The 16,452-nt window shown below is 44.1% G+C and overlaps 1 protein-coding gene across 1 annotated transcript in view; it reads right to left on the bottom strand.

The window, feature by feature from the left end:
• Nucleotides 1-16,452, bottom strand: part of LOC127462930 (exocyst complex component 4-like) — a 95,565-nt gene that overhangs the window by 52,455 nt on the left and 26,658 nt on the right. The window contains exons 4-5 of the mRNA XM_051771861.1: nt 5,559-5,743; nt 2,592-2,701 (exon numbers count right to left, since the gene is read on the bottom strand). Of these exons, the coding sequence (XP_051627821.1) occupies nt 2,592-2,701; nt 5,559-5,743 (295 nt within the window). The remainder of the gene's footprint in view (nt 1-2,591; nt 2,702-5,558; nt 5,744-16,452) is intronic.

Genomic DNA, 16,452 nt, shown 5'->3' with positions numbered 1-16,452 from the left:
TCAAATTTACCTATGCCATCAATAACAATATTAATTTTCACCGTCACAGCCCATCTTCTGTGGGATTCCTGAGCAGAATTCTCCCAAATTTCTCAGGAAAGGGCACTCTTGGGCTTGCTGTGAACCAGGTGAGCACGTTCTATAGTTCCAGGAAGAGCCTGGCAAAGCAGGAACCTCCACAAATTCTCTTCAGAGTACAGAAGGTTCAAGCAGAGAAATATCATTTAAAAGTGGATTTATTTCTCTGAACTGGCATGAAGGGAAAATGTTACTGGTGAAGTGCCATATCTGCAATCCTCAGGTGAGCATTACTGAGGGCTTTGTTTATTTTACATGCAGCAGGAACAGCTTTAATTCCCTTATAAAGATTCTACAGCACAAGGCAACACCTCCTTTGGGAAGGGAAGGCAGGAAGGACTCCAAATTTTGGCATCTTTGCTGAGACAAGTCGAGTGAGTCAGTGCTTTATAATGTCACCCATTAATATGCAAGGCCACTTTGTTTCATCAATAAAAAAGCCAAAAAGAACTTAAGTGACTAAAGGCAGGAACAGCTTTTGTTATGCATACACATAAGTTTTAAATTCTCTGCTAGTTGTGCAGTCCTGGAAAAGGCTACTTTTAAATAAAATTACAGGGAAAAAATCTCCATAAGTACATTGTGCACTTGAAGCAAAACCATATGCATACTTTATGCTGATCAAATGTTTTCTATTATGATCTGCAGCTTTCCCAGTCTGAGGGACACTTGCCCAGCACTTCACTGAGTGACACAGAACAGAATGAGGAGCCAAGGAAAAGATTTTCTGGTGTGCTGGGTGTGAAGAGCAAGAAGAGAGCTGCAAAAAACAAGAATTTAAGGCAGATTTTTTAACCAGCCTAAATCAATTTCTGGAGCTGAGGATGAAGCCACCAGAGCCTTTGTTTGCAGGTATTCAGCTGGTTTATGTTCACAAGCAGCCACTGCTGTTTGTACCCAAGAACCTTCACTTAAATCACCATCACAGAATGGTTTGGGTTGGAAGGGACCTTCAAGACCATCTTGTTCCAACCCCAACACTTTCCACTATCCCAGGTTGCTCCAAGCCCTGTCCAACCTGGCTTTGGACACTTCCAGGGATGGGGCAGCCAAATCTCCAGAGATGTGACAGGGATTGACTGGGAACTGTGAGTCTTTAAAGGTGACAAGTGTCAACAGAATTGTTTTCAGAGCATATTTAAGGTTTGTGTTACACTGGCAATCAAAAAAAAAAACAAATCAGGAAGACACCAAAGATATTTCCATTCATCAGAAGTTTCATCTTCTGCTCTATTCCCCATCCATGAGATTCCCATCAGCTCCAGAACCTCAGACTTTTTGGTTTTCCTACTGTACAGAGGACTGATATTTTAGGTGAAAAACAATGGAAGGCACTGCAGAACTCCCTCGCTGAAAAGGAATTGTTTTAACATTTACAGGGGTTGGAACCAGATGATCTTTAAGGGCCCTTCCAACCCAACCCATCCTGTTCACAGTGGTCAGACTGGGATTCAGATTTTTGTGGTTTGTTTCCTCAGTTCCCCAAAACCATGTGATTTGTAGCAAGAAACTCAACTGAATTTCTCACTGAACACAGAGCAGAACAGGAATTCTTAAATTTTTCCCTCAGAATTTTCATACAGTTCCTCTCTTCCAGGTTTTTTGATGCAGTTTCCAGCCCTGAAAGGTTCACAAGTGACTCCTCACAAACCTTCCACTCCAGGGAAAAACAGCCCCAGGCTCTGAGAGCAGCCCTGCAGGAGCAGAGCTAAACAACAAAACCCCTACAAGAGCAAAAGATAAGAATAATCAAAGAGAAGGATCTAGGAGGGGAGTGTGACAAACCCAGAAGCAAAAGGACAAAAGAATTAATAAGGATGAGAAGGGAACACTCTCTGCATTTGAGGAATACTGAAACAGTCAGGTTTTGAAAGGAAGGGGGGAAAAGACTTAGGTCAACTCTGTATTATTCATCAAGGACAACCCCACTTATTAATCTTCTGAAACAATACAAGGATTAATTCCCCACCTCTGCAGCCCTTGCAAAGCCTCCCACAAAAGCACCAATAAAACAATGTTTTTGCTCAGTGTTTGTTGTAGCAGCACAAAGATCATCATGGGATTATTCCTGTGTACAGACACACCTTGAGCCAAAGCTCCCACAAGGGAAAGATTTGACCTTTTTGGCTCCAACACTGCAAAAAAAAACTTCAGTAATACCCACACAAACCTCTGGGAAGTAATGGAGGGGAGACCCCCACATAAACTGAGCCAAACTCATGATCAAGGTGAGGACAGGCACAGAAAATTAAGTGTATTTAACTGAAGCTGATGGGGACAGCAGGGGGGAAAGATGATTTTCCAAAATTAAAAAGCAGATAGGGTCAGTTCTGCCCCAGGACATGCCACTCCCTCATGGCACTGCACAAATCCCTTCCCAGGTTTTAGTCTCAGGGCCTCCCCTCAGCAGCCAGAGGTGGAGAGGGGATGATGTTCCTCCTGCTACTCCTGTAAAATCAGCTGAAGAGCTACAAATTCCTTCTGTGAGGGATGTGTATGACTTAAATACTCACTGCTGGAGCTTCCAGGAGTGCTGAACTGGGAGGTTTCCAGGAACTTCCGAGGTGTGGATAAATTAGTGACATCCATCAGAGGCACAGGAGAGGCATCTTTCACCAGGGAGCTGTGGGAGGGGAAACAAAGCAAATAGTTTGCTGTTATTTACAGTTTTTGCTCGCAACAAATAACCCATTTATTCCTTAAATTTTAGATGCTCCTCTTCCCATGGTTTCCATCGACTTCTAATCCTTCAAACTCTTCTGTTTCCACCAGAAACCTCCAAACTTTTTCCTCTCCTTCCTGTTCTGTGCCCTCCCAGGGGCATCCCATCCCAAATGGACCTTCTTACTCAGGAGTTAAAGACTTTCTGCTTGGTCCTTTTCCTCATAAATTCACATTGTATTAGCAGCCAGAAATGTGTCACACTGCACAGTGACAGCTGGACGTGGCAGGAGGACACAAGAAATCATTTTTAGGAGGAAAAAAAATGCAGAGGGCTCCTGTAATGGAGTTCAGGATGTTTGCTCAGAGGTCAAAATGCTTATGGAGACCTGCAAAAATAAGGGTATCCTGCATAAGAACCACCTGTATTCCTCATACACCTACAAAATCATGCTTTCAGGGATTAACTGTGTGTTCCAAAGTTGGATAAAACCCACTTAAAATCAATACAAGAAATAATTACAAACATTTTTGCACCCTGGTCAACCAGCCAGTCCAGGACAGCACATTAACCAAAGCAAAAAGCTGGGAGAGTTCAAGTCATCAAATATCCAGGATGTGCAACAGGGAATGTGAAAAAAAAAGACAAACCAGAATAATAGAAAGGTCCCTGCAGCAGCCACACCAAACTGCAGTTAATTAGCAGTGCCCCAGACTGGGTACACCAAAGCTTTGTGTCTGTTTTTAATTAACAAGATGAGTAAGGAAGGGGCTGCTGACTTGCCAGCAACGTTCCTTCCAAGGAAATTTCAATTTTAATCAGTCCTTTATTTCATAAATTCATTTCATGCAACTTCCTGTCTCACCTGTTCTTTTTGGGGAAGCAGATTTTTAGTCCTTCTCCTCATAAAATGTTAATTTATCTTTTCTCTGCATCTTTATCATATGCTGGTTCCCCTTTTGCTCCCCGGCCCTGTTTATTTCAAACACTGTGTTTCTCTTTTCTAGGCACTGCCTTCCTTCCTTCCCTTCAACAACTCTTGCCCTCAAACACAGAATCAGCAAAATTAGGAATAAATAGCCAGGTGTCCTATACTTCAGGTGAATTCCCAGAGGTACCAAACCAGGTAAAGAAGTTTCAACACCTTTAAAACACCTTGGAAACACAACAAAGCCAAGAGAATTCAGCTCTGGCTTCAATATTGTGGCCTCCATCTATTAACCTTTAGAAATCTGTTTAGAAACTTTATGGTTACATCTTTTAAAATGTGGATGTTTGCTAGAAAATGAGCCATTTTCCCCCACCTTCTTCCCTTTGCCTGACCTGAGCCTCACCATCATGACATTTGTAGGAAAGGTGGAAGTACCAGGGAAGGAAAAGAGTGGGATTTGGGCTCAGCAGAACTCTCTGGGAAGCAGCAAAAACCCAAGAGAACCAGCAAGCAAAGTGAAGGAACGAGAAAAGGACTGAAGGTCCATCGACATGTTTGAGTTTTCCTGCTCTCCACAGCCAGAAAAAATGAGGAATTTGCATGGCAAAAATGAAAGGATGGGGTGTAAGTTGATGGCACTCTGCCAAGTTCCTACTTAGGACAGGGGAAATGTTGTCCTCTTCCCTCCCAGACCTGCTGCCCCCCAAACCCACCTGACAACCAGCCTTGTTTGTACCCCAGAACCTTCATTTAAATCCTCATCACACACTGGTTTGGGTTGGAAGGGACCATAAAGTTCATTTCATTCCAACCTCTTGCCATGGGCAGGGACAACTTCCACTATCCCAGGATGCTCCAAGCCCCATCCAGCCTGGCCTTGGACACTTCCAGGGATGGGGCAGCCAATCTCCATAGATGTGCCAAGTGTCAATAGGATTCTTTTCAGAGCACATTTAAGGTTTGTGTTACACTGGCAACTAAAAAAAACCAGCCAGGAAGACAGGAAGCTGAACATGAGCCAGAGTGTGTCCAGGTGGCCAAGAAGGCAAATGGATCCTGGCCTGGCTCAGGAACAGTGTGGCCAACAGGTCCAAGGAAGTGATTCTGCCCCTGGGCTGGGCGCTGGGGAGGCCACCCCTGGAGTGCTGTGTCCAGCTCTGGGCCCTGAGCTCAGGAAGGCCCTGGAGGGGCTGGAGCAGGGGCAGAGAAGAGCAGCCAGGCTGGGGAAGGGACTGGAGCCCAAGTGCTGGGAGGAGAGGCTGAGGGAGCTGGGGGGGCTCAGCCTGGAGAGGAGGAGGCTCAGGGGAGACCTCCTCACTCTCTGCAACTCCCTGCCAGGAGGGGGGAGCCGGGGGGGGGAGGTTGGGCTCTTTTCCCAGGCAACCATCAGCAAGACAAGAGGGCTCGGTCTTCAGCTGTGCCAGGGGAGGTTTAGGTTGGATATCAGGAAGAATTTCTTTGCAGAGAGGGTGCTCAGCCATTGGAATGGGCTGCCCAGGGAAGTGGGGGATTCTCCATCCCTGGAGGTGTTTAAGGACAGACTGGATGTGGCATCAGTGCCATGGGCTGGGAACCACGGCGGGGTTGGATCAAGGGTTGGACTGGATGATCTCGGAGGTCCCTTCCAACCCGGCTGATTCTGGGATTCTGTGATTCTATGACACCAAAGGTACCGAAAGGACAGGACTTCCATTCGTCAGGAGGGGCACCTCCCGCTCTATTCCCCATCCAGGAGGTGTGACAGGAGATTCTCATCAGCTCCAGAACTTCAGATTTGGGGTTTTTTACTACCCAGAGTTGAAAACCAATGGTAGGCAGTGCCCAAGTGCCTCATTTTCCCCAGGGCAGGAGGACTGTTGTGCTGTCCCCCCCCCAGCCCGGACGCACCCGATCCTGCCCCTGTCCTTGCCGCGCTGGCCCACGCGGTTGGTGGATTTGATGTAGAGGTGCCGGTGCAGCTCATCGATCAGCACCAGGTGCAGGTTCATCTTCTTGCTGTGCAGCTCCAGCCTCAGGTCACTCAGCCCTTCCACCTGCAGGAGGGGACCTTCCAAGGAATCCACGGCCGACACCTGCCGGGAAAACACGGGACAACTTTGAAAGGTCAGTCCTGTCTTAAATCTCCTTTAAATATCATTCATCCCTCAGCACTTTGGGCAGTGGGGTGTCTGAATACCAGGATGATTTTATCCCTAAAACCTTTGTAAAGCAGAAAACCTTGAAGTAATAGTTCTTTAGTTCTGTTCCTAAACGAAGTTCAACATGTGGAAGGGTCCAATTCCCAAAAAACTCACATCTAAGGTGCAGTCTTCAAATATTTGGAGCACGTGTGTAAAATGAGTTAGTGAGAACACAGTTCATTAATATAATAATTAACTGGTATAATTAATATAATAAATTATAATATTATAATATTTTATTTATAATATTTTATTTATAATACGATAATATTTTATTTATATATTATAATCTTATAATAATTTATAATAAATTATAAATATTATAATAAATTACAAAAATTATACTAATATAATATACAATATAACATAGTATATTATATAGTACATATATACTATAAAATAATATTATAATAAAAATATAATAAATTTCATATTTTTATAAATATGTGTTTACATATTTTATATATTCTTTGTATATTCATTATTCTATTATATTGTTATGTTATATTGTTATATATTATAATATATATTATACATAATATTATATTATATTATTTTATTGTATTATAATTATATATCATGCTATAGGATATATAATATATAATATAATATTATATTATTATATTATAATTATATATCATATTATATACTATTAATATTATTTATTATTTACATATTATTCTATTTTATATATTTTATATATTTATATATAAATATATATTGATATATTTACAACTATTATGCATTTATATTAATATATATTTATAAAAATAGTATATAAATATATAAATATATATTTCAATAAATATATATAAATGTGTATATTTATATCTTTATATATTTATACATAATATATGCATATATTATATGATAAAATGATATTATAATAAAAATATTATATTATTCAAAATAAAAACATTATAATAAATATCAAGGCACAATTTATCCCAAAACAGGAGGATTATCAAGTAGAAAACTGTCAAAACAAGATACTGGCACTGATGTTGGATTGCTGTTACTCTTTTCATTACAGCAGTGTCAACAAATCATTATTCCCTACTCTATAAACGGGGAGAAAAACAGCTTAAATTTTATTTTCCGAAAGTGATATCATGAGGCAGCTGGAAAAATTTAGGAACCCAAATCTTTCAGGCTGCACAGGTGTTCTGGATATAACTACAGTTGAATATCTTAAGCAGTGACCAGCTGACATCCTGTGGGCAGCAGAGCAAGGAACCTAATTTTCATTGATATCCTAAAAACAAACATGGACAGAACCCAAATATTCCACCAGGACTGATAAATCAGTGTATAAAAGCAACAACTTCACATCCCTCCTGGTTTTCTATTTCACTTCCACAGCTACTAATAAATAAATAAAAGCCAAGCCTCCCTCTGCTGCTTCCAAAACCCTCAGTGGTGATGTTGTAAGAAACCAGGAACAGCATGTTGGGCATGCTGAGGTTGAAAATAAAGTTTAAAAACCCCTTCCCTACTAAGGGAAGATGCTGGTGGTAAAACAAGAGGTTTGGGCGTGCAGAGGTTGAAAATAAAGTTTAAAAACCCATTCCCCCAAAAAGGGAAGATGCTGGTGGTGAAACAAGAGGTTAGGGCATGCAGAGGTTGAAAATAAAGTTTAAAAACCCATTCCCCCTACTAAGGGAAGATGCTGGTGGTGAAACAAGAGGTTTGCTTGCACTGGAGGATTTAGGTTCATAACAAACCTGTCAGTTAAACATTAAAAATTAAAAGGCAGGAGATAACAGTGAGCAGAGCCCAGCCAGGGGCTGGTCCCTCAGTACCAGTAAATATTATCTCTACTCCAAGAACATCTATCACCAGTGAATTCCACTGCTTGCCTGCAGGTCAGGAATAACCCTGGAATAGCCTTGGGACAGCCAGGCTCTTTAAATTAGGAGAGGTTGCTAAGAGGAAGCTGCACTTTTTCCTCACTCCTGAAAAATTTTTGTCAGAAAATCCCTCCCTGTGAATTCCCTTCTCTGCCTGGATGAGGAAAGAGCACAGCCTGTAGGATGGAGCTCGGTCTGGAGCAGGAATTAGTGTCCCAGTGTTAATTAATTCATCAGGCTTCTCCCCACCACACCAACCAGCACTTCTGGGGTTCCCATCACTGGACACAAAGCATCGTCCACCCTCTTCCTTCCCAGTATCCATCTGGGAACAGCCAGGGAAGCTGGGCCAGGACACATCAGGAACCCACCCACACCACAGATGAAGCAAAAACCCCAATTTCCCTCTCCCAAAAGGAGAGGCCACCCAAATCCCAGAGCACACCTGGATGGAGCAGCTCAGCGGACCCAGCTCGGAAACCTCCAGCAGAAGTGGAAGCTCCAGTTTTCCTCTTTTTCCTTTGGCAGCAGGTAGGGATGTGCCCAAAATTTCCCAATTCCAAAGGCACTGTCACCCCCCACACACAGTCACTAGGCTGCCCCAGCTTGGAAGGGACCCCTGGAAGTTTCTCATTCTGCTTCCAAGCAGGTCCGACTTCCCCATCGGCTCAGGGGCGGAACATCTGGAGACACCCGGTGTCTCCTGATCTCCTGGGGTTTCATCCCTCCCATCCAGAAGGATTTTCTCCCTCTGTCCAGGCAGGACCTGGTGATGGTCACCTCTGGTTTGGGCACTTCTGGAGGAGTTTGGCTCCAAGTCAGTGAGGGAACTGAATCCTGTTTTCCCTGTCCCTCCACACACACAGAGAACTGAGGGTACAATTAACACCCCCCTGCCTTTGGCTCCTCGTCCTCGCTGTGTGGTGGATAATGAGGATTAAAGATGCTCTAAAACATGCAGTGGCATCACATTTTAAAGATTCTCTAAACATTCAGTGGTATCACATTTTAAAGATGCTCTAAACATGCAATGGTACCACATTTAATTAGCTTTCCCCCCCTTCCTTCCCCCCCCTCTCTCCGAGCTCAAACCACCCTTCCCACGTAGTTCCCTGGTTTTTAACACTCCCATTCCCCACTGGGGGCTGTTCCTGCCCACAAAAGGACTAATAAATGGAATTGGACAGAGAGGGGAAGAGTTATCCCCCCTCAGTTAGCCCCTGATAATGGAAAAGCAGCCTCTACCAGAGAACCTGAAAATTAGATGTACAGGAGAACCACAAGTCGTTCCAAGGGTCCAGAAAAAGCACCTGAGGGTCCTTTAAGCCTCTTTCTTCCACACACACAGCCCAGTTAAATGGAAAAAAAAGTGATTTTTATCTATTTTCTGAAGTTGGAGTACCTGGACACAAGGATAATTACAGGTAAGGGGGCTCCCCACATAACTTTGGCAGGGATTGGGGTGCAGAGAGGAGCTACAGCAAGAGAAAACAGCCTGGGAAGTGAATCAAAACAAATATCTTGGTTTTTCTTCTTTAAAAAGCTGATTAAAATAAGCAAACACCACCCAAAGAAACTACAGGTAATCCCCACCACCTTCTTTAATTCAGAAATCTGGCTCTCCTATTGAAAGCTGCTCATAAAAACACAACAACTGTAATTCAGGCAAATAATAATTCAGATATTGGCCTGGATTACCACAGAATTTGGCTTAGATAATCTAACAGTCATTTCTGATGTCCAAATCTACTTATCTTATATCTATTTATTATTACCTCCAATAGGCAGAGACCTTTTGGAGGAATAAGGAGCAACGAAATGAGCCTGAAAAAAGAGCTCTGCTTTGTATAAGCTAAAAATTGCCAGTTTATAGCAAATAACTGTGGCAGCAGCACCATTAGGCAGCTTGTTTAAAGGTCACAGGCAGTTTAGAGCAGGGCTTAATTGCCTCAAAAAGAAAATGTAGCTAAACATTTGCTTAGCATAACATCCAATTTGGAAGGGTTTAATTTAGCCTTTTACAACAAACCACAATCTAAGCGCTAACAAGGTATTTGTCGAGATTCTTGCTTTCAAAAAGTCAAAAAGTTTTTTCAATCTGTTTGCAGTTAGATCTATTTATTCTCCTGAAAGGTTTTCTCTAAACCTCCCCAGGTCTGGAAGCGAGCACAGATAAAATGAAAATCCTCAACTAGATGGTTTTTCAGGGAGGAAAAAAACCTGGAATAATCGTAAAATTGTGAAATCACAGAATGGTTTTGGGTGGAAGGGACCTTAAAGATCATCCAGCTCCAGTCCCAACACCTCCCACTATCCCAAGTTGCTCCAACCTGACACTTCCAGGGCTGGGGCAGCCACAGCTTCTCTGGGCAACCTGTGCCAGGGCCTCCCCACCCTCAGAGAGAGGAATTTCTTCCCAAAGAATGGGTCGTTCAGACTAAAAACCCAAACCCTTTCTGCCTGGGAAAAGCAGCTTATTCTGAGTTCAGACAACAGATATGAAAACGTGAACAAACAACAGAGAAAGGTTTAAAGAAAACAACGGGAGGGGTCACAACTGCAAGGAAAAAAAGTCACGTTGAACACAAACACAGTATGACAAAAGGGAAAAAGCTGAAGGCCGGGAATAAAAGAGTAAATAAACAGCAGCAACCCAGAAGGTCCCGGCTGCCTCACCGGTGAATAAAGACACTGCTGACATTTAAAAGGAGAATTGATCTCCTGCTTTTCCAAGGGACTCGTTTTCACGAGGTACAGGAAAGGAAAACAACGATAAAATGACTTAAATAAGTGTAGCCAGATCTAAACAAGCAGTTCACTGAACTCCTTTTGCACCTGAGGTGCCTGAGAGAAGGACCTGCCTGAAAACTCCGCCTGAGGAACAGGAGGGTCCTCACACTCCAGCTGCTGGGACTTTGCACCAGCCAAAAGGGCAGAACACCCTCCTTTTTGGCCACAAGAAGCCCCTGCAGCTGCAGGCTGGGCCAGAGGGGCTGGAGAGCAGCCAGGCAGGAAGGGAGCTGGAAGCTGGGATTGACAGGAAGCTGAACTTGAGCCAGAGTGTGCCCAGGTGGCCAAGAAGGCCAATGGATCCTGGCCTGGCTCAGGAACAGTGTGGCCAACAGGTCCAAGGAAGTGATTCTTCCCCTGGACTCAGCACTGGGGAGGCCACCCCTGGAGTGCTGTGTCCAGCTCTGGGCCCTGAGCTCAGGAAGGCCCTGGAGGGGCTGGAGCAGGGGCAGAGAAGAGCAGCCAGGCTGGGGAAGGGACTGGAGCCCAAGTGCTGGGAGGAGAGGCTGAGGGAGCTGGGGGGGCTCAGCCTGGAGAGGAGGAGGCTCAGGGGAGACCTCCTCACTCTCTGCAACTCCCTGCCAGGAGGGGGGAGCCGGGGGGGTTGGGCTCTGCTCCAGGGAACCAGCAGTAGGACAAGAGGGCTCAGTTTTAAGCTGTGCCAGGGGAGGTTTAGATTGGACATCAGGAAGAAATTCTTTCCATAGAGGGTGCTCAGCCATTGGAATGGGCTGCCCAGGGAAGTGGGGGATTCTCCATCCCTGGAGGTGTTTAAGGACAGACTGGATGTGGCATCAGTGCCATGGGCTGGGAACCACGGCGGGGTTGGATCAAGGGTTGGACTTGATGATCTCAGAGGTCCCTTCCAACCCAGCTGATTCTATGATTCTATGAAATGATGGGCTCTCTCTTCCCTGGGAGGGTGGTGAGGCCCTGGCCCAGGTTTCCAAGAGAAGCTGTGGCTGCCTCTGGATGCCTGGAAGTGTCCAAGGTTGGGTTGGAGCAACCTGGGCTAGTGGAAGGTGTCCCTGCCCATGGGATCATCTTTCAGGTTCCTTCCATTCCAGGTTCCCAAACCACTTGATGAACCCAGGTGCTGCAGAAGAGAGAGGGAAGAAGCAGAAGAGCAGCAAGAAACCCTCCCAGGTGACACCAAATTTCTGTGCCACCCCCTGTCTTGGCAGAGAAAACTGTGACAGATTGAGCCAAAGCCATGGAAAAAAAAACAAGCCAAGAAAAGGAAAGGGAAGTGAAGGTGTTGGACTTAAAATTGCACCTGGGGAAGAGTGAGAAAACGTGTTTTGACTGTGTTCTCTTTTCTTCTCCTGCCTCAGAACCCAAAGCACTCACCAGAAGTTTCAGTTAAGCAGCAATAAATTAAGCTGCTTAATAAATTTAAGTTCCCCAAACTCAAGGCTGTTGTGCCTGAAAAATTCCCACATTTTCTGCGGGCAATGGAGGAAATCACAGAATGGGTGAGGTTGGCAGGGACCTCTGGAGGTCCTCAGGTCCAACCCCCTCAGGCAGGGCCACCCAGAGCCTCACAGGGCCGTGGCCAGATGGCTTTGGAACATCTCCAAGGATGGAGACACCTCAACCTCCCTGGGCAGCTGAAGTGGGGTTGGATGGACACAGGGAACCTCCCAGGGTTCAGTTTGTGCCCAAGGCCTCTGGTGCCATCCTTGGGCACCACCAGAGCCTGGCTCTGATCTTCTCCACCCTCCCTTCATGTATTTACAGGCATTGAGAAGATCCCTCTGGACCCTTCCCTTCTCCAGGCTGAGTAGTCCCAGCACTCCCAGCTTTTCCCAGATGTTCCAGTCACTCATGATCCTTCTGGAAGGGGCCAACTCCCAAAAATCAGAAGCCTGTTGAGCACTTTGAGCCTCCTTTGCTGGTAACACTTAATGAGTAACTGATTAAACCTGCTTTACACTGCATTTAGACCTTTTAATTACAAGCTTGACGTGATTTTTATCAATTAATTTATCAATTATGTGTTTCATCTGGGAATTTGTTCCAGTATTTTGGTTGCAAAGGTGAATCAAGATGAAGCTGAAAATTCATGGCCTTTGAAGGTGGGACATCTGACACATGGGACACATGAAAACTTGCACGTAACATCCACTTAAAAAATCCAAAGATTGGGAATTGCCTGTTACCCAACTGCCACAGTTGGTACAAAGACAAATCAGTGAATGTCAATTAATAAAGATGACCCTGAACTTAAAGAATATGCAGATGATCCTAAAGCAGGGAGCTTTTAGCTAAAACCATGGACAATGGGAAGTGCACACAGATCCATGACAGCTATTCCTGACTGTCACTGCCTCCCTTCCTCATAAAAACAGGAAAAAGGAGAAAAGGAGCACAGGATTAATGAGGAGCTGATGGTGAACAGCTCTGTGTTGATTAACACTCTGGATATTATTTTATATTAATTATATTATATTATGTGATGGAAGAAACTGCTCCTGGTTTTGTTCACCTTTAAACGGCCCTGTAAGAATTAACAAAGCAAAAAGCAAACAAAGAGCTATAAAAGAAGATGATTCCCTTGCAATATTTTGGAAAGAGCTGAGCTCACTCCCCTTCCTCAGACAAAAGGATTTGCTGACCAAGTGATGCACAAAAAAGAGGGGACTGATACAGATGATTGAGGCTGAGAGGGGGAGAGGTTTGGAAGATCAGTTTGAAGGATTCTGAGCTACACACACACATAAAAAAGTGCTCAGGTCGCAGGAAAACAGCTCATCCTGACACAAACATTCCACACAAACTGATCTGATGGGGGAAGGACAAGGAAAACATTCATACAGGACCTAGGTAAAGGGGTTACTTTTCAGCTTCACACAAAGCACAAATGTCCTTTATTTTCTCAAGTGTTTCAATGGCAATGACCAAACCCGCTGTTTTCCCTCCAAAAAACTTTTAAATATTTATCAAATTCTGTTCCTCGCTCGCTGTCCTTTCCCTCCAGCTCCATAAATTTCATTCCTTGGAATTTGCCTCAGCCCTGTCAGCCATCAATCATCTCCTCCCTCCTTTGCTCGCTGTAATTCATCACTGTCTGCCCAGCAAGAAAATGCTGGAACCAAACACAGGAACAGAGGGGGCTAAAAACAAGGATTATCCAACTCCTCACTTGGACTTGAACACAAAACACAAGCAAATTTCTACACCAGTGTGGTCAAATGACTTCCCTGAAGTGGGAAAGGCAGGATATCTGTTGGCAGCACAGATTTTTTTTTTTTTCCTTCCACTTTTCATTTCCATACTTTCATTTGCCTCTTGATTGAATTCATCTTCACTCGGTTGCAACTGCCATTAAGGAAAGTCTATTTTTCAAACTCATCTCTCTTTATGTGAATGATGCCTGGAACAAGGAGGTCCTAATGCATTAAATTAAAACATCAGGATTTGCCCTAATGCAAACCTGCAGTTTCCCGAATTTATTCTCTTTCTGCCTTCCAATGACACTTCAAATCTTGGCACTCTCTGTGTCCCAACTCTCTGCTGCCAAAGGCACCTTTGACTGCTTTCTATCAGTTACAGACTCCCAGAATGGTTTGGGCTGGAAGGGACCTTCATCCACTTCCAATCCCAACACCTTCCACGATCCCAGGTTGCTCCAACTTGGCCTTGGACACTTCCAGGGATGGGGCAGCCACAGCTTCTCGGGGCAAAGCTACCCAATTCAACTACTAATTTACCAGATTTTATTACAGAATTCATAAATTCACTGAAGATTTCTATTAAACTGTGGTGTCAGACAAGCTCTGCCTCCTTCCCAACCAGGCACAGGGGCCACACATCTTCATTCAGGAGCTTTAAGTTCTCCCCCAGCTCTGCCAGGAAATGTTTCTTCGACCAAACTGTTTTCAGAATTACCTGGTAGCACTCTGCCAACGTCACCAGGCATAAATCAGTTTACTGCAGTGGAAAACTCGTGTTAAATTCATCCCAAATGTTACGAATGCTTTCCTAAAAACCTGAATTTATTGCACCTTTTCACACACCGTTCGCCGGCTTTAAAGCTGCCTTTTCAAAAAATAAATCAGTCAGATTGATCCAGATTATTTTATGCTGTCCCATAACCCTTCTGCAATGATTTCTCTTCGCTGCTATATTTTTACCAGGGACAAAAAAAATCACGTTTTACAATCCAGGATTTAAAAAAAAAGAATTCCTGGAAAGACCAGCGATTACTGGAAAAGCATCTGCTGGATTCAAACCCTGCTCCAGCTTCATTAGGGTGTGTTTTCTTGTTTAATAAACTTTCATCAGCTTTTAAATGAGTGGTTGTGATGAGCAGAGCCAAGAGCTCCCCCCCCAGAATGCTCTGGAGAGATCTCTCTGCTTGTTGGTGCATTAACGAGGAGCTGGGGTCAAGCACGTGGCAATGCAAATGAGGAGCATTAGGCAGCAACAGCTTAATGAACAGGCTGCTCAGATAATGCAAATTACAGGATAAAAAGAATGAGATCAACTTATTGATAAGTACACCGAGGTTGGGGGAAAAAAAAAATGATAGGATGTTTCAAAGGGAAAAAAAAAAAACCCTCCACGTTTAATGTGTTTAAAACTAGTCTGGGAGGTTTATTAAAAAAATAATCAAAGCAGAACTGAAAGAAAGAAAAAAGATACAGGAAGGAGGTGAAATATCTTCTAAGAACACACAGAATCAATTTTTGTAAAGAACTTGGAAGTATGTAATTGGAATCATGGAATGTCCTGAGTTGGAGGGACCCACCAGGATCATCCAGTCCAGCTCCTGGCCCTGCACAGACACCCCAACAATCCCATCCTGTTCCTGAGGGTGTTGTCCAAACCTTCCTGGAGCTCTGGCAGCCTTGGGGCTGTGCCCACTGCCCTGGGGGGCCTGGGCAGTGCCCAACCACCCTCTGGGGGAAGAACCTTTCCCTAAAATCCAAGCTGACCCTGCCCTGGCACAGCTCCAGCCCTTCCCTGGGTCCTGGCACAGGGATCAGGGATCAGAGCTGCCCCTCCACCAACATCCCAAAACCTGAGCTGCCTCCACCTCACCTGCCCCTCACCTGACACATCACCAGGTTGGCCAATCATTAATAATTAACACAACACAGGCACATCTCACAGCAGGTAACGAGAAAGGAGATACAACCCTTGAGATGCCACTTCTCAAAAGGCTTCTTTGGAAACAGTAAGGTCAGGGGTGACAGGACACATTCACCAGGAAAAGACTTTAAGCCAAGAACCATTACACAAAATCCATTATTTGTGTAATTCAGGGGGGAAAAAAAAAAAAAAAAAGAGAATTTCAAGCGGAGCCAAAATTTAAATTTGCCATTAAAGGCGTTTCTTTACAACCCCAAACCAAAAGTCTCTTATATTCCCCCTTTTCAGCATTAATTCCAAAATTTATATTTATATATAAATATATAAATATATATTTATATTTATATATTCCAAAATATATTTATATTTTATATACTCTTCCAGGGCAGCACCTGAATCCCAGGGCTGCGACAAAGGAACGCAGAAACAAAATGAAAGGCTGGTTTTATTGATTTTCCTTGTTCCAGCTGAAAGGCAGAGAGTAAATAAAATGCAGGCCAGGAACTGCATTGCTATTTTTATTTATTTCGTGATTCCAGGCCACTTGTGGGTGTAAAATGCCTGCTCACTACACGGGACTTTTAATTGAAAGCCTCTCCTGGGAGTATCCTGAGGAAAGCCACAGGTAGCAGCTCCAGTCAAGTAATAAAAATGAAAAGTCAACAATGCCCAGGGCTACAAACAGCCACAGTTTTCCAGGAGGACATCAATGACTCCAAATGTCCTCCCAGAGGACATGGAGTGCATGGAATGTTGGGGATCACCGTTATGGAGGGGGACATGGACTCATGGAATGGTTTGGGTTGGAAGGGACCTTAAAGATCATCCAGTTCCACCCCTTGCCCTGGGCAGGGACACCTTCCA

This window comes from Manacus candei, unplaced genomic scaffold (assembly GCF_025592945.1).
Source record: "Manacus candei isolate 608988 ecotype Guabito, Panama unplaced genomic scaffold, ASM2559294v1 h1tg000146l, whole genome shotgun sequence".
Lineage (NCBI taxonomy): Eukaryota > Metazoa > Chordata > Aves > Passeriformes > Pipridae > Manacus > Manacus candei.
This window is presented reverse-complemented; position numbering and strand designations above follow the sequence as displayed.